We start from the raw sequence: 27148 nt of genomic DNA, 5'->3' as shown, positions 1-27148 counted from the left end.
CCGATCAACCTGTGGTGGGCCTGCCTCAGCGGAGGGTGTCTTGTGATAAAAGGCCGAAACACCCTGTGATGCTGAGGTACACAACTGATGATGTGTCCTGGTGGTGGCAATGTCACCTTGGCAGACATCCCACCGAAACTGTTGCAGTGCAAACACTAGGGATTTTAACAACCAGTCCTTTTTTTTAATCTTAAAGACTTTTGATACTTTAAAGAAAGTACATTTTATTTGAACTCTGAGAGGACTTAAAACGAGTGGACTTTGAACTCCCCTTGTCTGTACAAATTTGTTTTGTTTGGGTTTTTTTTCTCACTCTCTGTCTCTGTGACAATTGTATACCCGTTTGTTGTAAATTAAAGTTTTTTGGAAAAAAAAAGTCAAATGCAAAAAAAAAAACCCAAAACAAAACTGAACGTTGTGAAGGAAATTATGCTACCAACATGACGCGCACGATGACGCACAAATTACGCGCGATCATTTTGACCGCTCTTGGTCGTTTTATGTAGATCTTAGCATGGCTTTTTTGTGCAATAGATCCAAAACACATTTTACTGCAAATATATGCAATTTTAGGAGCATTCAGGGAGCAGCAGGTCTGTATCTTTTTTCTTTTTTTCCCCCCACAAAGTTATTGAACTTTGAAAATCCAAAATGGTCAACATGACCGCCTTGGTCGTTCTAGTAGTTTTTAAAGTTAAAGCAGCTGTGTTACACAACAAGAAAAGATGGCACAAACTGTTGTTAGAACTTTTGCACTTGCATTACGTTTGAATACGTGCCCTGGTAATGCCAAAATGTTGGGCCTAATTCTTAAAATAAATGAAAAATAGAGAACTGCAATGGTGTGTTGTCTCTTACTTACCAAGGCATCCACTGCATCGTATTGAACCAAATCGTGAGCCCTGAATTGTGAAACGTATTCAACCGTGAGACTTGTGAGTCGTCCAAACCCCATTGTGAAAACAGTTGTATACCATTCCTCTGTCTAATCAGAATCAGAATTATTAAGACTTAAATAAAATGATAAAAACAACAATTATCCTCGGCTAGAAAATAGACAATAACTCCTCAATGACTCTCATCTTCGTCACATTACAGATCCAATTGACCTGTTTAAAATAAACACTTCTAAAATTTATTTGACAGTTTGTTCAGTCTAAATTTTTTAAAGCATTGGTGGTTTCATCGCCATTACATCACTGTTTTTTTAAAATCATGTAATACTACTATATTTACCTACCAATTATTTAATTTCAAATGTAAGCCTTAATAGATGATCTCACCACCTCTCTTACTAATAAGATTTAGACCTTCAAGAGGTTTTCTTGTGAAGCGAATCGTAAAAAACTAAATTCAGATGAAGTTCAAAGCTTCTGAAGGCCACTTTGAGGCCTTTCAGAAGCTGAATCTTTTTTCTTTTTAAAAAAGTTCTTGAGTTTTGAGGTTTTCTTGCTCTTTTCCTTATCTGTGTTCTTCTCCTGTGCCCTTTCAGGGGATGTTGCACTGGGAGATGGGATAGGGATCCTTGGTGATGTCAGTGGTGGGTCTAACTCGCCGGTCAGCATGCTCTGGGCTGAGTAGTGTGTTGAGGCTGAGAGGTCACCTAGGCTAGATGCAGTTGTAGCCATAGAGGTGCAGGATTTCTCTAGGATCCCATCATACACAAGCTGGCTTAATGGATCAGGGCTGAAAAGATCAGAGGATGGATTCCACATTTCCAGGGAAGTTATGGTAAGGTCTGGCTGCCCCATTTGACCTGGAGATATGCTTGGTTCAGATAGAACAAACTTCTCCCCCACTATCTTTTGTTTAGGCATTTCTAAGGCAACACCAACTCTGTCCCAGGACATTTTTCCTGTGGGTGTGTCTATGGAACTGTCAATCTTATCTCTTGCTATTCTTCTTCTAACAAAACCAGCAGGCATCTCGAGTTCATCTCTCAATATTCTCCTGCTTGCCGACAGCTCTAAACTAAACTCCTGCTTCTCTCCAGAGACCTTACGAGATGAGGTATCAATAAGTGCTTCCATTTTCTCTCTGGGCAGTATCTTTCTCAAGGTACTCTCTGAGGAATACTCCAGCTCGTCTCTAGATATCTTTCTTAGTGGAGTTGCAGCAGTCTCAATCATCTTGTCCCTTGTCATTGTTCTCACAGGAGAATCCAGTTGATATTCTCCTTTATCCATGACTAACTTCCTAGAAACTGTGTCCAGGGACATTCCCACTGAATCCCTACTTATCTTCCTTGATACTGAGTCAAATGGAAGCTCAAGCTCATCTCGCAGTGTCTTTCTTGAGGCGCTGTCCAGAGAAAGCCCCATCACATCTCTTGATATTTTCCTGGTTACCACATCTGGTGATGTTTCTATTTCATTCCAAAGCATCTTTCTAACTGTAACATCCAGTGATAAATCACTTCTATCTCTGTATAGATTCCTTGAGGCTGTGTCCTTTAACACTCCAACTGTATCTCTATCAACTTTGCTAGTTACTAAATCAATAGAGGCATCCAGTGAAACTTCAGTTCTATCTCTTGATATCTTCCTCGAAGCAGCATCTATCAAAGAGTCAGTGTCCTCCTTAGACATCTTTGAAGCAGCAGTGTCCAAAGGAATATCTATGGACTTATCTTTTACCATCTTCCTAGAGGAAAAATCTGCAGAATTTTCTAACTCCTCCACTGAGATCTTGCACACAGGAGATTCAACAACAGCATCTAGTTCTTTACTGGAGGACTTTCTAACAGAGCTATCGGCAAACATTTCCATATCATCCCGATATATCTTGTGAGTGGAGTCAACGGAGGAGGTGCTAGAAAATGTTCTGCTTGCAGGAAGTGGAGCCATGTAGTCTGTGTCTGGGAACAACTCCTGGGAGTCTCTATCAGGGAGAAAAATGAGAAAGGAATAAATGAGAGAAGTTAGAAAGGAAAGAAGGGAGGAAGGAAGGGCATTTCTTCATATATATATATGTATATATACACTACCGTTCAAAAGTTTGGGATCACCCAAACAATTTTGTGTTTTCCATGAAAAGTCACACTTATTCACCACCATATGTTGTGAAATGAATAGAAAATAGAGTCAAGACATTGACAAGGTTAGAAATAATGATTTGTATTTGAAATAAGATTTTTTTTACATAAAACTTTGCTTTCGTCAAAGAATCCTCCATTTGCAGCAATTACAGCATTGCAGACCTTTGGCATTCTAGCTGTTAATTTGTTGAGGTAATCTGGAGAAATTGCACCCCACGCTTCCAGAAGCAGCTCCCACAAGTTGGATTGGTTGGATGGGCACTTCTTTGAGCAGATTGAGTTTCTGGAGCATCACATTTGTGGGGTCAATTAAACGCTCAAAATGGCCAGAAAAAGAGAACTTTCATCTGAAACTCGACAGTCTATTCTTGTTCTTAGAAATGAAGGCTATTCCATGCGAGAAATTGCTAAGAAATTGAAGATTTCCTACACCGGTGTGTACTACTCCCTTCAGAGGACAGCACAAACAGGCTCTAACCAGAGTAGAAAAAGAAGTGGGAGGCCGCGTTGCACAACTGAGCAAGAAGATAAGTACATTAGAGTCTCTAGTTTGAGAAACAGACGCCTCACAGGTCCCCAACTGGCATCTTCATTAAATAGTACCTGTTAGAGCCTGTTTGTGCTGTCCTCTGAAGGGAGTAGTACACACCGGTGTAGGAAATCTTCAATTTCTTAGCAATTTCTCGCATGGAATAGCCTTCATTTCTAAGAACAAGAATAGACTGTCGAGTTTCAGATGAAAGTTCTCTTTTTCTGGCCATTTTGAGCGTTTAATTGACCCCACAAATGTGATGCTCCAGAAACTCAATCTGCTCAAAGAAGTGCCCATCCAACCAATCCAACTTGTGGGAGCTGCTTCTGGAAGCGTGGGGTGCAATTTCTCCAGATTACCTCAACAAATTAACAGCTAGAATGCCAAAGGTCTGCAATGCTGTAATTGCTGCAAATGGAGGATTCTTTGACGAAAGCAAAGTTTGATGTAAAAAAAATCTTATTTCAAATACAAATCATTATTTCTAACCTTGTCAATGTCTTGACTCTATTTTCTATTCATTTCACAACATATGGTGGTGAATAAGTGTGACTTTTCATGGAAAACACGAAATTGTTTGGGTGATCCCAAACTTTTGAACGGTAGTGTATATATATATATATATATATATATATATATATATATATATATATATATATATATATATATATATATCATTACAGATGCAGGGAAAAAAGTTTTAATACATAGCAGTGAGAAAACGTTTTAATACTGCTATGTATTTAATACTGCTATGTATCCTGCATCTGTAATGATATTCCGCTCCTCATTAGTTGAGCTCTTAAAACAACAAAATTGACGGTTTCGGGGGAAAAAACGCTATATATACGGTGCATCCGGAAAGTATTCACACCCCTTCACTTTCCCCACATTTTGTTATGTTACAGCCTTATTCCAAAATGCTTTAAATTCCTTTTTTCCCCTCATCAATCTACATACAATACCCCATAATGACACAGTGAAAAAGGTTTTGTAGAAATTTTTGCAAATTTATTAAAAATAAAAAACTGAAATATTGCATGTACATAAGTATTCACACCCTTTACTCAGTACTTGGTTGAGGCACCCTTGGCAGCGATTACAGCCTCAAGTCTTCTTGGGTATGAAGCTACAAGCTTGGCACACCTATATTTGGGGTATTTCTCCCATTCTTCTCTGCAGATCCTCTCGAGCTCTGTAAGGTTCGATGGGGAGCGTCGCTGCACAGCTATTTTCAGGTCTTTCCAGAGATATTCAATGGGGTTCAAGTCTGGGCTCTGGCTGGGCCACTCAAGGACATTCACAGACTTCTCCCAAAGCCACTGCTTCGTTGTCTTGGCTGTATGCTTAAGGTCGTTGTAATGTTGAAAGGTAAACCTTCTCCCCAGTCTGAGGTCCTGAGCGCTCTGCAGCAGGTTTTCATCAAGGATCTCTCTGTACTTTGCTCCATTCATCTTTCCCGCGATCCTGACCTGTCTCCCAGTTCCTGCTGCTGAAGAACATCCCCACAGCATGATGCTACCACCACCATGCTTCACTGTAGGGATGGTATTAGCAAGGTGATGAGAGGTGCCTGGCTTCCTCCAGATGTGACGTTTGGCATTCAGGCCAAAGAGTTCAATCTTGGTTTCATCAGACCAGAGAATCTTGTTTCTCATGGTCTGAGAGTCCTTTAGGTGCTTTCTGGCAAACTCCAAGCGGGCTGTCATGTGCCTTTTACTGAGCAGAGGTTTCCGTCTGGCCACTCTACCACAATGGCCTGATTGGTGGAGTGCTGCAGAGATGGTTGTCCTGGAAGGTTTTCCCATCTCCACAGAGGAACGCTGGAGCTCTGTCAGAGTGACCATCGGGTTCTTGGTCACCTCCCTGACCAAGGCCCTTCTCCCCCGATTGCTCAGTTTGGCTGGGTGGCCAGCTCTAGGAAGAGTCCTGGTGGATCCAAACGTCTTCCATTTATGAATGATGGAGACCACTGTGCTCTTCGGGACCTTCAAAGCTGTAGACATTTTTTGTACCCTTCCCCAGATCTGTGCCTCGATACAATCCTGTCTCGAAGGTCCACAGACAATTTCTTTGACTTCATGGCTTGGTTTCTGCTCTGACATGCACTGTCAACAGTGGGACCTTATATAGACAGGTGTGTGCCTTTCCAAATCATGTCCAATCCATTGAATTTGCTACAGGTGGACTCCAATCAAGATGTAGAAACATCTAAAGGATGATCAGTGGAAACAGGATGAACCTGAGCTCAATTTTGAGTGTCATAGCAAAGGGTGTGAATACTTATGTACATGCAATATTTCAGTTTTTTATTTTTAATAAATTTGCAAAACTTTCTACAAAACCCTTTTCACTTTGTCATTATGGGGTATTGTGAGTAGATTGATGAGAAAAAAAAGGGAATTTAATCCATTTTGGAATAAGGCGGTAACATAACAAAATGTGGGGAAAGTGAAGGGGTGTGAATACTTTCCGGATACACTGTATATATATAAAAATGCCCTTCCTATATATATATATATATATATATATATATATATATATATATATATATATATATATATATATACAAACCCCAATTCCAATGAAGTTGGTACGTTGTGTAAAATGTGAATAAAAATAGAATACATGATTTGCAAATCCTTTGTGACCTGTATTCAATTGAATACACTACAAAGACAAGATACTTAATGTTCAAACTGATCAACTTTATTGTTTTTTGCAAATATTCAGTCATCTTGAATTTGATGCCTGCAACATGTTCCAAAGAAACTGGGACAGGGGAAACAAAAGACTGGGAAAGTTGAGGAATGCACAAAAAACACCTGTTTGGAACATTCCACAGGTGAACAGGTTAATTGGAAACAGGTGAGTGTCATGATTGGTTATATAAGGAGCATCCCCGAAAGGCTCAGTCTTTCACAAGCAAGGATGGGGTGAGAATCACCACTTTGTGAACAACTGTGTGAGCAAATAGTCCAACAGTTTAAGAACAACGTTTCTCAACGTACAATTGCAAGGAATTTAGGGATTTCATCATCTACAGTCCATAATATCAAAAGATTCAGAGAATCTGGAGAAATCTCTGCACGTAAGCGGCAAGGCCAAAAACCAACATTGAATGCCCATGACCTTCGATCCCTCAGGCGGCAATGCATTAAAAACCGACATCATTCTGTAAAGGATATTACCACGTGGGCTCAGGAACACTTGGGAAAACCATTGTCAGTTAACACAGTTCGTCGCTACATCTACAAGTGCAAGTTAAAACTCTACCATGCAAAGCGAAAGCCATATATCAACAACACCCAGAAAAGCCGCCGGCTTCTCTGGGCCCGAGCTCATCTGAGACGGACTGACGCAAATGGAAAAGTGTGCTGTGGTCTGACGAGTCCACATTTCAAATTGTTTTTGGAAATCATGGACGTCGTGTCCTCCGGGCTAAAGAGGAAGAGGACCATCCAGATTGTTATCAGCGCAAAGTTCAAAAGCCAGCATCTGTGATGGTATGGGGGTGTGTTAGTGCCCATGGCATCATGGGTAACTTGCACATCTGTGAAGGCACCATTAATGCTGAAAGGTACATACAGGTTTTGGAGCAACATATGCTGCCATCCAACCGACGTCTTTTTCAGGGACGTCCCTGCTTATTTCAGCAAGACAATACCAAGTCACATTCTGCACGTGTTCCAACAGCGTGGCTTCGTAGTAAAAGAGTGCAGGTACTAGACTGGCCTGCCTGCAGTCCAGACCTGTCTCCCATTGAAAATGTGTGGCGCATTATGAAGCGCAAAATACGACAACGGAGACCCCGGACTGTTGAGCAACTGAAGTCGTACATCAAACAAGAATGGGAAAGAATTCCACCTACAAATCCTCAACAATTAGTGTCCTCAGTTCCCAAATGCTTGTTGAGTGTTGTTAAAAGGAAAGGTGATGTAACACAGTGGTAAACATGCCCCTGTCCCAGCTTTTTTGGAACGTGTTGCAGGCATCAAATTCAAAATGACTGAATATTTGCAAAAAAACAATAAAGTTTATCAGTTTGAACATTAAATATCTTGTCTTTGTAGTGTATTCAGTTGAATATAGGTCGAAAAGGATTTGCAAATCATTGTATTCTGTTTTTATTTACATTTTACACAATGTCCCAACTTCATTGGAATTGGGGTTTGTATATATACACCAATTCCACGAGAAAAATAATATTTTCTAATAGCTGTTGGCTGTGAAACATACTGTCTTTTCTGAGGGTTATGGAAGAGTCCCTCTTCTTCCTCAAAACAGGAGAATGGGGCTCGGATGGGGATGAGAATATCTGGGTCTTGGGAAATCATGGAGGCTGGGGGCTGGGTGATGACTCCAGGACGGCGTGAACGACATATGGCAGAGCCTCGAGACCGAGGAGACCGCTTCATTTGAGGAACTGGTGGAAAGTCAAAGGTCAACCGACTAGTGAACATTTCAAGCAATTATTTTCCCCTTTTGATTGCACTAATATAAGTATTGGATCCACTGTCCAAAAGAATTTGCAAAGTCATTGATATATCACCATTTCCTTTCACTTAATACTGTTGGAGCCTCTCCATCTCAAGTTATTACAGCAACTTCCTTCTATTGATGTTGAAGCATTGAGCCACCAGCTGCTTCTGAGTCAGTGTGGAAATAGTGTGGATGTGTGTGTATATATATATATAGATAGATAGATAGATAGATAGATAGATAGATAGATAGATAGATAGATAGATAGATAGATAGATAGATAGATAGATAGATAGATAGATAGATAGATAGATAGATATAGTCCAGTGAGTCAAGTATATTATATTTCTTTTATTTATTCTTTATTTATTTATTGAGCACTTTCTCTACCATTGAGTGTTTCTTTTATTTATACACACACACACACACACACACACACACCCACACACACATATATATATATATAGTAGTGACCTACTTGCAGGTTACATATTCACCATGCGGGCCAGAGACGGTCCCTTTAAGACAGTGAGAGGGGGTTAGCAAAGGGTATTGTGGGTAGACACGAGGCTGAGGTTTAGCAGAATGAACTGCTGACTCAGTTTTTGGTTGGAGGAAATAAACGACCCAACAGCTGTGTGGTCAAAAGCAGAAGTGGTCTCGTCACCTTTCTTTCATCCGCCACAATACACTCACTGGCCACTTTATTAGGTACACCTTGCTAGTACCGGGTTGGACCCCCTTTTGCCTTCAGAACTGCCTTAATCCTTCGTGGCATAGATTCAACAAGGTACTGGAAACATTCCTCAGAGAGTTTGGTCCATATTGACATGATAGCATCACGCAGTTGCTGCAGATTTGTCGGCTGCACATCCATGATGCGAATCTCCCGGTCCACCACATCCCAAAGGTGCTCTATTGGATTGAGATCTGGTGACTGTGGAGGCCATTTGAGTACAGTGAACTCATTGTCATATTCAAGAAACCAGTCTGAGATGATTCGAGCTTTATGACATGGCGCGCTATCCTGCTGGAAGTAGCCATCAGAAGATGGGAACACTGTGGTCATAAAGGGATGGACATGGTCAGCAACAATACTCAGGTAGGCTTTGGCGTTGACACGATGCTCAATTGGTACTAAGGGGCCCAAAGTGTGCCAAGAAAATATCCCCCACACCATTACACCACCACCACCAGCCTGAACCGTTGATACAAGGCAGGATGGATCCATGCTTTCATGTTGTTGACGCCAAATTCTGACCCTACCATCCGAATGTCGCAGCAGAAATCGAGACTCATCAGACCAGGCAACGTTTTTCCAATCTTCTATTGTCCAATTTTGGTGAGCCTGTACGAATTGTAGCCTCAGTTTCCTGTTCTTAGCAGACAGGAGTGGCACCCGGTGTGGTCTTCTGCTGCTGTAGCCCATCTGCCTCAAGGTTTGACGTGTTGTGCGTTCAGAGATGCTCTTCTGCATACTTCGGTTGTAATGAGTGGTTATTTGAGTTACTGTTGCCTTTCTGTCAGCTCGAACCAGTCTGGCCATTCTCCTCTGACCTCTGGCATCAACAAGGCATTTTCGCCCACAGAACTGCCGCTCACTGGATATTTTCTCTTTTTCGGACCATTCTCTGTAAACCCTAGAGATGGTTGTGCGTGAAAATCCCAGTAGATCAGCAGTTTCTGAAATACTCAGACCAGCCCGTCTGGCACCAACAACCATGCCACGTTCAAAGTCACTTAAATCACCTTTCTTCCCCATTCTGATGCTCGGTTTGAACTGCAGCAGATCGTCTTGACCATGCCTAAATGCATTGAGTTGCTGCCATGTGATTGGCTGATTAGAAATTTGCGTTAACGAGCAGTTGGACAGGTGTGCCTAATAAAGTGGCCGGTGAGTGTATATATATCATTACTATTTATTTCACTCATGGTAATGCACAGCTCCACACAAAAACAAGCAATTCATAATCAAACACATATCAATTTACACATTCCATGATTGAAAAGGAGCAGAGCTCCTGAAATTTTGAATGTCGCACCTCTCCCTTCTCCATTGGACGTTGTGCACGTGATGTGCATGACGAGGCAGAAAATGGTATGTTCTTTCCCGTGTAGATTTGTTGACAGCTGATGATTGCTTATGGCATGAAACAGGCTTGTACTGTCTTGTAAACAGGGGCGTGGCCACGTGGGGGCCAGGGGGTCCACAGCCCCCATTGGTCAGAGCACGGCCCCCCAGCTGGCCCCCACGACCCCGACCCCCTTCCCCTGTCCCGAGTGGGTAAAAAAAAAAACACAAAAAAAACGCCTGCACAGAAACAGTCAAATGGAAGCTGAAATACATGCCTTATTGCATGGGAACACTGTGGTCATGCATTATTATTATTAGCCTATTATTATTAAGTCTTGTCCTTTGCCACTAAAGTTATGAGCCTGATGGGCTATTTTTAAGGGACCACCCACTGCGCCGCACGGAATGTTCAGTGTATCAACAGCTTGGGACACAGCGCGACACTCAAACGCAGGCAGGTCTGTGAATGTTCTCATTCATCCAGGTCATGGTTATCCAAAGGAGTTGAATCAAGTGCAACTGGACTTGGTATATATCCGTGAAGACGTTTCGCCTCTCATCCAAGAGGCTTCCTCAGTTCGTGCCTTTCTGACTAGACCAAGCTAGTCTGACTGGCTGGTGATGAAACTCAGATATTTATCCTCTTTGGAGTCGCTTTGCTCCCCGTTCTTGAAGCCTATCAAAACACTTCAAACATGCTATCTGCTGCACTGTCAGCCCCCTGTGATAACGTTAGCCTAGCTGTCCTGCAGATTTAGCCAAGTGAAAAGAAGTGCAATTAGATAAAATAATGTCAAAATTTCAGTAGATTAATGTTACTTTCAAACCACAATGCATAGCTAGTTAGCTAGCCTATTTAATTTGTGAAATCTGAAGTTTGAAACTAGTTGTAACGGCGTTACGCAGCTAACGTTGGCTAACGTTCATCCAATGTGCACTGGTTGGCTACGAAGACGTAGCTAGACCTAACTTAGGTTCTATCGAAATGGTATTCTACCCTGCATATACACAAAAACCGCTCTCGTTGCTCTAGGCTATTGTAGACAATATATTTACCCCATGAAATAACTTTGCCGTGGACTATTAATTCAACCAATACTTACATTATTGTGGAAAGTCTGAACGAGTTACTGCGATGAATTGCAGATGGCACTTTGACAGGAAGTGTTTGACGCGAGCATCCGATCCTGTCAAACGTCATTGCTGTAGACAATTGTCACTCAAAACGTCTGCCCAATGAGGAAGCACCCGCCCACCGTGGGCAATGTGCTTCAAAAAATGAAGTTTGAATTTCACTCGCTTCGAAACTCAAAGGCGAAGGACTCCACAAAAAAAAGTTTCAATCAAAAAAAAAAAAATTCAACCAAAAGATCAACCCAAAAATATGTTGTTCAATCAAAGAAAAAAAGGGGTTTGAATACATTTTTGTGAGTCAGTTTTTTTTTGAAAATATTTTTGGGGATCGAAGTTTTTTTTTAAAAAAATATTTTTTTTATTGAATCGTTATTTTTTTTATTGGAAAATTAAAACACAAATGTCCTACCCATAAAATGGCCCAAACACAAAAAAATCACTTCAATCGAAAAATAATTCAGTTTAATCAAAAAAAATATTTTCAAACAAAAAATAACTCATTTCAATCAAAAAAAATTTTCAATCAAAGAAAATAAGTTTTCAAATGCAATTTTTGGATCTCAAATATTTTTTTGCATTCAAACACATTTTTTATTTGATTTAAAATATTTTTTTTGATTGAGGTGAGTTATTTTTTGATTGAAAATATATTTTTTGATTGAAGTGTCTTATTTTTTGATTGGATAATAAAAAGACAAATCTACCTCCATAGTAGCAACTGTTTGTTTATTCTATGCAACGTGTGTTCTCACCGCTTTGTGCTCGAAAGTGCGTTTAAAAGTTAAAAGTTAATTCTTACTTTGTAAAATTATTGTCTGTTGCCATTTGTTATCTAGGGAAAAGTTTTGTTTGTTTTTTTTACTTGAGAAGTACCTTGCTGGCTCAGACTTACTAAAAGAAATTTTGCTCTTTGCTTGCTATTTGGGATTCAATCATTTAGGCCTATAATGACATGTCTAAAGAACTATTTTGATTCGCTCGAGCCAAAAGCAAAAAACCGATATCGAGAGAAGATAAGCTTAGTGGATGGCATGGATCCATATGTTGTTCCTAAAAAGAGCTGGACCACAAGCCTGGCTGAATATCTTACAATAACATATCCAGATATTGTGAACTACCTGCTATTTACAAAGAGTACCTACACCCATGAAGAACTCAAGAATTTCAAGAGTCTAGAGATCTACAATCAATTTTTGTGTGGATGGGTTAAAGAAATATCATTGCTTAAAGCCCCTAATGGGAACATCCTTGTTCACTGAAGGGTAAGATAACTTGAGAAAATATTTCATTCTTCTGTGCATTCTATGCATTCATTTGAAATGGACACTGTTCAATAAAGCAGGGGTTAGAGTTATTGTCCAAACTTAAACAAATGTCGCTTTCATTGTTTATTTTGATATCATTTGCTTTAATTATTAACAAGTAATGTGCAATTCATTTGATACTTTAGATGCCTACTTTAAATGCTATTCAATTATAATTTCTTATCTTACTTCTTTCCAGGTAAGCCACTCACAAAGAATGAATGAATGAAACAGCCCTCCATCCCTGGATAATTTAAAAAAAGGATGGGCAAATGTTAGCCGGACAAATCTGATCTGCTAATCCGAGCCAACCACACAGCTCATCTCTCTTCTGAAATTAATTGTGCATCTTCACCTTAATGTGTGATAACTTGTGGTAATCTGAAAAAGGATTTCTTGTCCCTTCCAATTCTGTTTGAACACCCAACAATTGCACAAAAGTTAATCATGATTGATGAACTCCTCTTCATTGGGTAGGCTTATGGCCTAAAACGGTAGGCACTAACTTGAAGAATTTTTCCTACTTCTGTCAGAGCCAGGTACTTATCACATTTTAAAAAACTGTTACCTAGATAACAAATGGCAGCAGGCAATAATTTTATGAAGTAAGAATTAACGTTTCTTAACTTATAAAATGCACTTTCGAGCAAAAACAAGGGCTGGAACACATGTTGCATAGAATAAACAAACGGTTGCTACACGTATCCAGAGCTAGGTTGTGTGTGATCCAACATGGCAGCAACGAGGAAGTCACGTGACCGATGGAAATATTGAATACCCTTCACCATAATATTTACAAATACACTATTGGACAATTTCGAAACATCTGTGAACGGTAACAGATTTAACAAAAATCTTCCTCTCAGAAGGGCAGATAAACACCACCAGAGAGGGCAAACTAAACTCCTTTCAGGAGAACAAACATGAGGAAAGCATAAAAGTGAGTTCAGACACTCAAAGCGGTTATTCAGGTAGGGCCCTCCACAGGCATGGAGGAGAGCGCGTCAGTCAAGATGTTATCATTCCCTGCCACATGCCGCACCACTAGACTATAGGGCTGCAGTATCAAGGCCCACGTGAACACCTTCTGGTTGGAGGTCTGAAACTGAGCAAGAAAAGTGAGGGGATTATGATCCGGGTAGACTTCAACCTCTTGGCCGGCATGGGACACATTAACCTCAAAATGTTTAACAGCCAGAACCAGACCCAAAGCTTCTTTCTCTATGGTGGAGTAGGCGCTCTGATGTTTATTGAGCTTTTTTGAAAAATAAGCCAAATGCGTATCCAGTCCGGCCACATCAGACTGCAGAAGCACGGCCCCACTCTCAACATTACAAGAGTCTACCACCAACTTAAACAGGGCCTCAAAATCTGGGGAACCAGCACAGGCTCACAGGCCGAAATGGCTTTTACTCCTGCAAAAGCCTGCTTGCAAACATCAGTCCAAGCAAAATTTATATCCTTCTTTAGGAGACTGGTTAAAGGAGCAGCGACTGCAGCAAAATTGGGCACAAAACATCTGTACAACCCGCATATACCCAACACCCACTGTACCTCACAGCAGTTTCTCTGTGGGGGGAGGCCCAAAATGGTCTCCACCTTGGCCTGACGTGGCATGACCTTCCCCTGTTCCACCTGATGTCCCAAGTACATCACTTGCCCCTTGCCAAACTCACACTTGGGCAAGTTTACTACCAGTCCAGCCTCCTGAAGTTTTTCAAAGCGCTGCCGCAGATGCACAAGGTGTTCTTTCCATGAACTACTAAATACGACAACATCATCATTATACGTGACTACCACGCTAGTCCCATTGGTAAGGCTGTTCATAAGCCCCCGGAATGTGGCCTGTACATTTTTCATCCCAAACGGGAGAACGTTACATAGATATAGACAGTGGTACTCACTAATTTTCTTAGGAGAGCCACTTATGAGTAAGACCATTCCTCAAAGAGCCACAGAGCTTGCAAAACATTTCGCAAATACAAAGCTACACACATAGGCTATATGTCTACCCATGATCCCACGCTGTTACGTAGCCTACGTTCTTTGACGTAACTTCAGTATGCTGCTATCTGCTGAATAATTCATTTCAACGTGCTAAAACAGGACACAAATGGAACCTATAGAAGTAAGTAATAGCTATGTTCTTATTGTTATCAGTGGATGCGCAAAACAAAGTCTCACGAGCCACATTGCAGCTCGCGAGCCGCGTAAAGAGTAACACTGATATAGACCTTCAGGAGTAACAAAAGCCAATATTTCTTTGGCCTTAGGAGTCAATGGCACCTGCTAATACCCTTTCAATAGATCTAATTTGGATATGACTTCGGCTCTCCTAATCCTATCTATACAGTCCTCTAATCAAGGAATAGGAAATGTATCCACCTTGGTCACATGGTTTACCTTCCAGTAGTCAATACATGGTCTCAAAGTATAGTCTAGCTTCGGAACAAGCTCTATGGGAGAACTCCATTCACTCTGCCCACGTTCTATAGCTCCTATCTCCAACATGTAAGACAGCTCCTCCCTCAAACTCTGCAACTTAGAGGGGGCTAGCCTATATGGATGTGCTTTAAAGAAATAGTCACTCGTCCATTGTCAATTTGGCTTGTCTCGAAAAGGAAGGCTGCTCCTAATTTTCTGTCTGTAAAAGGAAATGAAGGCTGTCCTACCAGCTGACTTGCTTAGTCGGCCAACTCATAATGAGTACTGCCATTCTCATTGGCTTACAAATCCCTCTGTCAACTCATCTTTATATTGATTAGTTCTACAATTCCCACTACATTTCTTTTATTATAATCAATTTTAGCCCATGAAAACCTAGCTCAGTCACTTTCATCAAGGGTTTTCTTTTTTCTTCTGTACTGCCTTCAAAGAGTTTATCCATTCATGTATTAATTTCTTTTTATTCTGGAATTGCATTCGATTGCAATTTTTTTTATTATAAAGCTGTTTCTTTTATCACTATTTTGGATGACTATATCTTATTTAGTTGTTGCTGGTCATTTACAAATTATTATTAATTATTATTATTATTATCATTATGGTTATTATTTTACTATGTAACTCAGGGTTACAAGCAGCCGGTGGCTCAATGCTCAAACATCATTAGAAGAAAGCTACTGTCACAACTTGTGATGGAGAGGCTCCAAACAGCATGACTATGAAATTCAGTACCCTAAAGGGCTGTCCAGTAGACAGGAGATATATGAGTGTAACCCAGTGAAGTATTTGGGTTTACAGAATGAATGGTTAAACAAGATACAATTATTAACTAAAGATTATGGTTAATATTTTCATATGATTTGAGGAGTGATTTAATTTTATATTATGTCAGTTGCATTATAGCTGAGCTACTTATTGATTTCAGACATTTTTACCTTCATAAATAATGAAGGACTTTTATTTTGAAAACAGGAAGTACGTTTTCTAGTTCAACATGCATGCCGGTTTGAGCTGGTTGAACCAGTGTTGCTTGCTGGTGAAATAAACGCGAGTTTATTTCTGTCAACAGAGTTGAGCAGAACGAATTAGAAAGTATTGTATTCAATAGTAAAGTGAAGTATAAAAACCACAGAACGCAAGGACGCTGGAAACCTCGGTTTCATCTTTTCTTTTGTGTGTGCCTTGCTGGGACTCGGTAAGCTAAAGCTAAGCTAGGCTAGCTAGCTGCTTTTCATTGCTAGATCTCCACATTAGCATGGTGGATCGTTTTAAGTTAATTTCTTGCAAATATGTCATAAGCAATTAATGTAGTATGTTTATAAGATGTTGTATGTTGGAACTGGAACCGTTTGGGAAGGTTAAAGAGTGAATTTAATAGTACTATTTGCATATTACTGCAATCGGAAATAGGCGGGAAGTAATTCACTGTGTGTTGTTGGACCTAGCTAATGTTGGTTAACGTAGCCAACTGTTGCCATACTGTTGCCATACATGGTTATGGGTCACCATTTAGCAGTATGTTGAATAGTTCCAGATAATATAGTTTATAGATTAGATATTACTATATAATTTGATAATATGTATTTGAATTGAATACTTACATGAATGTATTGTGTTCAGCAGTACATTGTTGAATTTAGAGTGAGTGATTGTGTTGTACAACAAACAAAATAGAGATGAGCTGAACCTGTTTATGTTCAGGTCAGGTCTTTTGATTCCATCAAGAACCACCACAGGGACGATCCCGATCTCAATAGATGGCGAGCTACCCAAATTGGATTTCCAGGATTGCGGATCAACCTACTAGAACAGGAGTTTGACCACCATCGGCCTTGTGGTGAGACTGTGTCAGTCAGACTGAGTGGCACAGTGACACATACGTGCACGTCATCCTGAGACATTCTCAGATTCCAAGAGCTCTTAGACAAAACTGCCTTGACTAGATCTGATCCCAACGGGTCAGATTCGGATTCAACCTTCGACTCAAGACTTTGGACACTTTAAAATTCATACAAAGAGACATTCACAGCATTACGTCGTGAAGAAAGAAACCATCCCAGCCAGTGATGCAGATAAACAGCTTCTGAAACAGTTCTGCAAGGGATGTTGAAATAATAGCTTGATCACCGCACTCCAGCTGGAGCAGAAGAAAACAAACCACCTACCTTCTTGGAGCTACTATTGCTCTTACGCATTGAAGAAGATAAACAAGCAGCAAAAGCCAACAGAATGAAGCAGCATCTTGGCCTTACCAAAACCAAAGCTCAATCCCAAGCACATGCTTGCTTCTCTGAAGAAGAGCACAACTTATCTGCTCCAGTGAGCAGTCTACCTTCTGAAATGGGGCAGATCCAGAAGCAGATAGCTGATCTACAAGCCCAAATTGCAAGCCTCCTGCAACACAAAGAAGGGAAAAGTCAGAAAAACAAGTGGACAAAGAAAAAAGCTAAACCAAAAGAGGAAACATCGAGTGAGAAGCAGCCCACAGCCAAGCCTGCTTCTGAAACCAAAAGACCCAAGCCGTGGTACTGTTTTCGCTGCGGCGAAGATGGACATATTGTGAGCAGCTGCAGCAACCCCCCAGATCCCACACTGGTTAACGCCAAGAGACAGGAGTTAAAGTGAAGACAACAAGCCTGGGACAAAGACAATGCAACAAATGAGACTACCAAAAGGTCTTGTTGGAGGGAAGAGCACTGCTAATATCAAAGTCAATGGAGTTGACTGCACATCACTTCTCGATACGGGGTCGCAAGTCACTACTGTGTCTCAATCCTTCTACAACCTGCATCTATCAGACCTAACCATTCACTCAATAAACGACCTACTGGAAGTTGAGGGAGCGAATGGTCAAACCATCCCATATGCAGGCTATGTAACTCTAACGGTGCAGTTTCCCAAAGAGTTCATTTCTTCTGAACCTGAAGTTCAAACCCTTGCCTTGATAGTACCAGATATCAGTTCCAACAGTGACATGCCAGTATTGACTGGAACTAACACTCTTGACTCTATCTACGAACAGTTCTGTGATGAAAGCTTTTTTGAAGGCAAGTTGTATTGTGGCTATCAACAAGTCTTGAAAACCCTACAGCTCAGGAATAAACAACAACTTGGCTTAGTCACACTTAAAAGCCACGAGCCAGATGTCGTCCCTGTTCATCAGTCAGTGGTGCTGGAAGGTTTTGTCAATGTTAGTGGTATAAGTAGTGAGAAATGGCGCTAATTGAACAACCTACCATCTCATCCTTACCTGGTGGCATCTTCATCGACAGCTATCTCATTACCCTTCCAAACCATTCACCTCACAAGATTCCTGTAGTGTTGAGAAATGAGACCAACCATGACATTGCCTTATGGACACACTGCGTTACTGCTGAGCTCAGTGTTCCCCCAGAAATCCTTCAAACCCAGAACACTCCTGTGAGTCACGCACAAGAGGAGAATCAACAGCCAAGTGACTTGAAAGAGAGCCTCAAGTTTGATTTAGGAGGTTCCGTACTCACTGAAGAGTGGAAAACTAGGATAACTCGAACACTGAACTCCTACTCTGACATCTTCTCTCAGCACGACCTTGACGTCGGTCATGCCACAAAGGTCAAACATAGCATCAAACTCAAAGATGAAACGCCTTTCAAATATCGACCACGTCCCATCCATCCACGGGACTACGATGCTGTCAGACGTCATCTGCAAACTCTTTTGGATGCTGGAATCATTCGCGAATCGGAATCCCCATTCTCGTCACCTATAGTGGTCTTTAAAAAGAAAAATGGAGATATCAGATTATGCGTGGATTACAGGAAACTTAACATGCAAACAATCAAGGATGCGTATGCCTTACCCAACCTTGAAGAATCCTTGTCCGCACTCAGTGGATCTCAATGGCTCTCCGTGATGGACTTAAAATCCGGATACTATCAGATTGAGATGGAGGAGAGTGATAAAGAAAAAACTGCTTTCGTGTGTCCCTTAGGTTTTTGGGAGTGGAACCGTATGCCGCAGGGAATAACCAATGCGCCAAGCACGTTCCAGCGCTTAATGGAAAAGTGTATGGGTGATCTAAACCTACACCTAGTGCTGGTCTTCCTTGACGACATCATTGTCTTTTCCAAAACCTTAGGGGAACACGAAGAATGACTTACTAACGTCCTGGATCGTCTGAGAGAAAATGGTCTGAAGTTGTCCCCAGAAAAGTGCCGTTTCTTTCAAACATCAGTGCGTTATCTGGGACACATTGTATCTCGACACGGAGTAGAAACGGATCCTAAAAAGATTGAAGCACTCAAGACCTGGCCGAGACCTCAGACTTTGAAGGAGCTGAAATCTTTCCTCGGCTTCTCTGGCTACTACAGGAGATTTGTCCAAGACTACTCGAAGATCGCAAAGCCCTTAACAAAACTCACCGCAGGATACCCGCCGCCACGAAAAGGGATGAAAGGAACCAGAACGGATACAAAATACCACAATCCCAAGGAACCATTCGGAGGGAGATGGACAGCAGATTGTCAAAGGGCCTTCGAGGAGATCATCCATAAACTAACATCATCCCCAGTCCTAGGGTTCGCAAACCCTAAGTTACCATATATTATCCACACAGACGGTAGTACAACGGGACTTGGAGCGGCATTGTATCAGGAGCAGGACGGACACAGTCGGGTTATCGCTTATGCAAGCAGGGGATTATCCCAAAGTGAATCTCGATATCCAGCCCATAAACTGGAATTCCTAGCCTTAAAATGGGCTATCACAGAAAAGTTCCATGACTACCTGTATGGGAACTCCTTCACGGTAGTGACAGACAATAATCCTCTCCGGTACATACTCACCACTGCCAAGCTGGACGCCACCAGCTACCGCTGGCTAGCCAATCTGTCCACCTATTTCTTTGACATCAGGTACCGTGCCGGGAAGGAAAACCAAGACGCAGATGGTCTATCAAGGAGACCACATGGAGAATTGATCAATGACCTCAGTTCTCAAGAAGAAAGCTCAAGGATCCATGACTTTACTTTACACCACATAGCTCCTGAAGATGTTGTCAAGGCAACCTGCCAGTATCACATCAATGGGAAGAATGAGCCAGTACTCATCGAGTCACTCGCGATTCATCCAGATGCTATCCCAGCTGCTTTTGAAGAGGATGAATCCGCTAACAGTCTTTCTACTGTCCCAAAGTACAGTGACCATGAGTCAGCCAGACTACAGCATGCAGATCCTGTGATCAGAAGTGTCATCAGGTTACTTGAAATAGAGGAGCCTGTGTCTGACAGTCTACAGAATGAATGGTTAAACAAGATAAAATTATTAACTAAAGATTATGGTTAATATTTTCATATGATTTGAGGAGTGATTTAATTTTATATTATGCCAGTTGCATTATAGCTGAGCTACTTATTGATTTCAGACGTTTTTACCTTCATAAATAATGAAGGACTTTTATTTTTGAAAGCAGGAAGTACGTTTTCTAGTTCAACATGCATGCCGGTTCTAGCTGGTTGAACCAGAGTGTTGCTTGCTGGTGAAATAAACGCGAGTTTATTTCTGTCAACAGAGTTGAGCAGAACGACTGAGAAACGAATTAGAAAGTATTTTATTCAATAGTAAAGTGAAGTATAAAAACCACAGAACGCAAGGACGCTGGAAACCTCGGTTTCATCTTTTCTTTTGTGTGTGCCTTGCTGGGACTCGGTAAGCTAAAGCAAAGCTAGGCTAGCTAGCTGCTTTTCATTGCTAGATCTCCACATTAGCATGGTGGATCGTTTTAAGTTAATTTCTTGCAAATATGTCATAAGCAATTAATGTAGTATGTTTATAAGATGTTGTATGTTGGAACTGGAACCGTTTGGGAAGGTTAAAGAGTGAATTTAATAGTACTATTTGCATATTACTGCAATCGGAAATAGGCGGGAAGTAATTCACTGTGTGTTGTTGGACCTAGCTAATGTTGGTTAACGTAGCCAACTGTTGCCATACTGTTGCCATACATGGTTATGGGTCACCATTTAGCAGTATGTTGAATAGTTCCAGATAATATAGTTTATAGATTAGATATTACTATATAATTTGATAATATGTATTTGAATTGAATACTTACATGAATGTATTGTGTTCAGCAGTACATTGTTGAATTTAGAGTGAGTGATTGTGTTGTACAACAAACAAAATAGAGATGAGCTGAACCTGTTTATGTTCAGGTCAGGTCTTTTGATTCCATCAAGAACCACCACAGGGACGATCCCGATCTCAATAGATGGCGAGCTACCCAAATTGGATTTCCAGGATTGCGGATCAACCTACTAGAACAGGAGTTTGACCACCATCGGCCTTGTGGTGAGACTGTGCCAGTCAGACTGAGTGGCACAGTGACACATACGTGCACGTCATCCTGAGACATTCTCAGATTCCAAGAGCTCTTAGACAAAACTGCCTTGACTAGATCTGATCCCAACGGGTCAGATTCGGATTCAACCTTCGACTCAAGACTTTGGACGCTTTAAAATTCATACAAAGAGACATTCACAGCATTTTATTTTTGGGCCTGTTTATTATTTTCTATATATTGTACATGTATATATGTTGTTGCATAATTTACATACAAGGTTGCAAAGTTGCAAAGTAAAAGTAGTAACCTTGAAATCAGGCGTGGTCGTGGTTATTGTACTTACCTCATACCTTACTCCTTACGAACCTAGTATATTCTAGAGCACCTACGTCAACCAAGAGTGGGTTACATGAGGACAGACTCCAGCCAGCTGAAACAATCCTACCAGTCATGACAGCTGAAGCTACTAAGGTGCAAATGAGCATCATGGCCAGACTAAAGACAGTCATCCCCTGAGCTCGGCTTCCACAGCTCAGTGACAAAATACCATCACAAAGCCTGCTTGCGGATGTGAACACAGGCTTATACAATATCTCGACTGCCACCATAACGGAGACCAAAGAGCTTGTATATGCCACTGCAACCATAACCGTGAAGATGCTTGGGTACAGGATTCAGAACACCGGTCACCAACAGTACCCTTCATGGAAGAGAAGGCTGGAAGCCAAGATCATAGCAGCACAGAGAGATGTTAGCCAGTTAATGGAGGTGAAGAAAGGTGTGATGAAAGACAAGCCCTGGTTCAAGAAGTACAAGATGTCCAGCAGCGAAACTATTATATATATACGTATATATATATATATATATATATATATATATATATATATATATATATAGAGAGAGAGAGAGAGAGAGAGAGAGAGAGAGAGAGAGAGAGAGAGAGAGAGAGAGAGAGAGAGAGAGAGTTTTTTTCCGAAACCATCAATGATGTTGAGTGCTCAACTAATGAGGAGTGTATATATATATATATATATATATATATATATATATATATATATATATATATATATATATATATATATATATATATATATATATATAGGTTATGCAGCTGCATTGGGGCCTGCAACAGTTTAGGGCCCACACACATGGGCCTCTCCTTTTCTCGCCACTACCATATCAAAGATCTCGAGCACTGAGTCTACGGTATATACTATACGGCCACTAAACATTAAATGGCAAGCAATAAGTATTTATAGAACTCAATGAGCCAAGTCATCTATGTGATGGTGTCTCATACTTGATGTCATTCACTCGGGGCTCGATTCTCCGTATTTATTACAAGGCAGTGTTCCATCAAAATAATTTTGAAGCTGTTATTTTAAGATAAAAATTTTACTATTGCTTCAATTTACTCACAATAACTTAATTTACCTGCCATTGGCAAGTAAATAGGGTTCATTTTTAACCCTGGCTTCTGTATTCCTGTTGGAGCTTTGTTGAAATTTCTTAGTGGGCCCCCACCCCCAGCTGATGTGACAACTCAGCCACCTCCCCAAGTGTCTCCTACTATTGTTGTTGGTGAGTAATGTTTCAAAATACTGTGTTATTTGTGTGACAGTGCAGATATCCAGTATGTCCGTTTTAGGTAAAGGTTTTCTGGTTATTATATATTATCTCATACTGTATGTCTGCTTGAAGGTCCCTCTACTCAAAAGGACCCTGACCCAGGTCCTTCTACTCAAAGGGGCCCTGACCCAGGTCCTTCTACTCAAGGGGACCCTGACCCAGATCCCTCTACTGAAGTTTGTCCTACTACTGCTGGTAAGAGAAAAATAATGTTTCATAGTCTACACTGTGTTATTTCATGTTATGTGTAACATTGCAGGACATTTATAGTGTCTTATGTCTGCTTGAAGGTCCTTCTACTCAAGCTGTACCTGAAACAGACTTCACCCACTCACCTCCTGTCCCAGTTGCCAGCCAAGCTCCACCTTCTGACCCAGCTGACTGGCCCTCTGTCTTATCAGACACAGTAAGAACTGATCTTGTAAGCAGCGGTCCACTACAGCCTAAATCTGACTACACCTTTCCAAAAGAGAAGATGGCAGAGCATGCCACCACCACTACTTCTTTAGAACATTGGTAAATGGTGAGAAAATGAGGTGAAGCTGGTTAACTTATTTCCCCAAAAGCAATGCACTTTTTTGTTTTTGCTGCAAATTGTTTTCTCCAAAAGAGTATAATTTAGTCAAATGGGGGTCAAGTGATTGGAAGAATACACAATCTATCTTGAAAACCCATGAGAGCTCTCCTGAACACACCAAGCATATGGCAGCCTGGATGGAGTTAGAGTTGCATCTCAAAAAGGGGAAGACTATAGACAGGCAGGAAATATTACTACTAGAGGCCGAGAAGAGGTGTTGGAGGGACGTTCTTTCTCATTTAGTGGCCATTATCCAATCTCTAGCACAGAGAAACCTCACCTTAAGAGGATCAAGTGACACACTGTACCAGCCAGACAACAGTAACTTTTTGAAAGAGGTGGAACTTCTTGCTAAGTTTGATCCTGTAATACAGAAACATATTGCAAGGGTACAAAGTGCAGTTTGATATCATCCACATTACATGGGGAAAGCTGTTCAGAATGAACTAATTGCAGCAATGAGTGGCAAAGTAATGGAAGAAATTGTGACTGAAATCAAAGCAGCCAAATACTTCTCAATCATATTAGACTGCACCCCAGATTTAAGCCATCAAGAACAAATGTCTGCAATCATTCGAATAGTCGGTTTCAATGACATGCCACAGATCAAGGAACATTTCATTGGTTTTCTTTTGGCAGACGAAAGCACTGGTGAAAGTTTGGCAAACCTCATACTCAAAAAGTTAAATGAACACAATCTCCAATTTGGTGACTGCAGAGGTGAGGCTTACGGTAATGGAGCGAACATGCGTGGAAAACACAAGGGTGTACAGGCCAGACTCTTAGAAGTGAATCCCCGAGCCTTTTTTGTGTCTTGTGGGGCACATACCCTGAACTTAGTTGTTTCTGATGCAACCAAAGCCTCCACAGATGCAATTAGTTACTTTGGATACCTCCAAAACATCTATGTCCTTTTTCAGCAAGTGTTCAGAGATGGGCAGTCCTGAAAAAAACATGTTCCGATTAGTGTGAAGTCCTGGGCAGAAACTAGGTGGGAGAGCAGAATCAAAAGTGTAGAGGCTCTACGCTATCAGGCTGCTGAGGTAAGGGAGGCCCTCTTGGAGGTGAGGGATAAGGCCACTGATGGAAACATCAGAACTTAAGCTCAGTCTTTGGCAGAAGAGGTGGGCTCATACCATTTTTCTGTTTGTTCGGTTGTGTTCGGTTGTTCTAGCAAAGATCCAGCATGTCAGCAAACTTATGCAGTCATCTGAAATGCAGTTAGATGTAGCTGTTGATCTGCTCAGGGACACACAGAGAGTCCTTGCTGACTACAGAGTCACTGGTTTCGCAGCAGCTCAAGCAACAGCTAAAGAAATCTGTGATGGAATGATTTTGGATGTCACACTAAAGCGGAAGCGGCTGAGAAGCACCAAACGGCAGTTTGTCTATGAATCATGTGATGAGCCTTTCAGAAATGCATTGAAGAGGTTAGAGGTGACATTGCCTTAAAGAGGTTAGAGGTGACATTCTTTAACACTGTTGTAGATGCGGCCAAATCATCCATTGAGGAAAGGTTTGTCTGTCTGTCTGTCTGTCTGTCTGTCTGAGGTGAAAAACAAGTTCAGTGTGCTGAAAAACTTTACTAATCTGACAAAGGATGAACTGTCAACTCAGTGTGAGACACTTAGTGCTGCTCTAACAACAAATCGTGATCATGACATCAATGGTAGGGAGGAGTTAAGAAGCTTACCACAGTTGCCTTCACCCAATATCTCCCTGCTGGACTTCCTATCATTTATTCACACCCAGCATTTGAAAGAGGTTTACCCCAGTCTCTGGACAGCTCTTCGTATTGCATTAGCCCTACTAGTAACTGTGGCCAGTGCAGAGAAGCTTTTTGAAGCTAAAACTAATTACAACGTACATACAATCCATGATGTCCCAGGAGCACCTCACTGGCCTTGTGATTCTCAGTGTGAATCATAAAATAAGTGAGAGAATCACATATAATGATGTAATCAATGATTTTTCTGCTGTGAAGTCACATAGAGTCAAGATCTAAAAGACACATAGAATCAAAATCTAAAAGATACTCTACCGTGAGCTATACTGGTAACTCTACTGAGAACTACACTGTCTGTGAGCAGAGGAATGTACTGTGAGTTATGCTGAGAGATATACTGTGAGTTATACTGAGAAATATACTGCAAGTTATACTGAGAAATATACTGTGATTTGTACTGAGAAATATACCGAGTGAGCTATACTGAGAAATACACTGGGAACTACTGTGGGCTATACTGCCAAATATACGTTGTAGCACTATTTTTTTGTGACCAATTTTTTTATTTTATTTTTGACAGTTTGCAGGTGTACATTGACAAAAAAGTTCAGTATACAAGTATACATACATTTTGTACAATATAGTACATTATAGCACTATTAATAAATATTTTAAAAGTAATATCATTGTTGCCTGTCCGATTTTATTTGTATTATTATTTGTTAGTTGGGGGGGGGGGCATTTTCAGGATCTCGCCTAGGGCCCAGCAGACCCACGGGCTGGCCCTGTGCCTTAGAATGAACTGTCTTCAAGAGATAAGTTTAGGATAAAATCCTTTGTTCCTATACTAGATGCACTTGACGCCAGTTTAAGAAGAAGATCTATTGTGTACAGTGATGTTGCACAAATGTTTTCCTTTCTTGCTAATCTGACAGAATCTAAGCAAGAAGTTCAGCAAAGTGTTGAACTGTTGATGGAAGCATACCCAGAAGATGTTGACCTGAACTTTTGCACTTTCACTTGTACATGAGACAAAGCCATAGGCTAACAGAGGAGCACTCTCTGTCTCATACAGACCTTTATCAAATTATATACAAGGAAAAAATTCAGATGGCCTTCCCTAATGTGGAAGCAATATTGTGGCTATTTCTTAGCTTAATGGTCACTAACTGCTCAGGAGAGAGAGGTCTTTTTCAAGACTCAAAAGAATTAAAAATGAATTAAGGGCCACAATGTCTCAAGAGAGGCTGTCTGCACTGAGCATTCTGTGCATTGAAAGTGACAAACTTAGACAAACAAATTTTGATGACCTTTTGCTACGAGTAAGGCTAGAAAAAAACTTTTTTAGTCTTAGTGTATTTGATGATTGTAGTTTTTTTATTTCTTAATATGTATTTTAAAACCGACTGTTTAATGACAACATAAAGTAGGATATAAAAGTGTCACATTGTCACTGTCAAGTAGCCATGATCATCTTATTGAAATTTCCCAGGCAATAACATTTTAGGCTCAAGGTTTTTTTTAAAGAATATAACAGTAAACTTACAATTTAATTTTCCTAAAAATTCCTGTTTATTCCACAAAATGTTTACAAAGTTCAGTTATTGCAACAGTTTTTCAAAGTGTTAGATTTAACATTTATGCATTTTTTCAATCACTACAGTATTTAAAAAAACATCTCATGTCCTTTAGAGGAGGAATTGTGAATTGCGAAATTTTAAACAGCCATCATCATCCTTGGCTTCACTTAATTTTGTTTAAAACACTTTTCCATCTTCCTCTAGTCATGAGGGTAGGGTATTGAGAGGGGACTCACAAGTGGAATAGCCTAGGGCCTCCCTTCATCTAAATTTGGCACTACAAAAGATCTTCTACAATTTTAAACT

The 27148-nt window shown here is 40.7% G+C and overlaps 1 protein-coding gene across 1 annotated transcript in view; it reads right to left on the bottom strand.

The window, feature by feature from the left end:
• Positions 1 to 1364: 1364 nt before the first annotated feature.
• Positions 1365 to 27148, bottom strand: part of LOC130113033 (stromal interaction molecule 2-like) — a 34462-nt gene continuing 8678 nt past the window's right edge. Inside the window, exons 10-12 of the mRNA XM_056280550.1 lie at positions 8748 to 8753; positions 7809 to 7995; positions 1365 to 2880 (exon numbers count right to left, since the gene is read on the bottom strand). Of these exons, the coding sequence (XP_056136525.1) occupies positions 1365 to 2880; positions 7809 to 7995; positions 8748 to 8753 (1709 nt within the window). The remainder of the gene's footprint in view (positions 2881 to 7808; positions 7996 to 8747; positions 8754 to 27148) is intronic.

Source organism: Lampris incognitus, chromosome 5 (assembly GCF_029633865.1).
Source record: "Lampris incognitus isolate fLamInc1 chromosome 5, fLamInc1.hap2, whole genome shotgun sequence".
NCBI classification, from domain to species: domain Eukaryota; kingdom Metazoa; phylum Chordata; class Actinopteri; order Lampriformes; family Lampridae; genus Lampris; species Lampris incognitus.
This window is presented reverse-complemented; position numbering and strand designations above follow the sequence as displayed.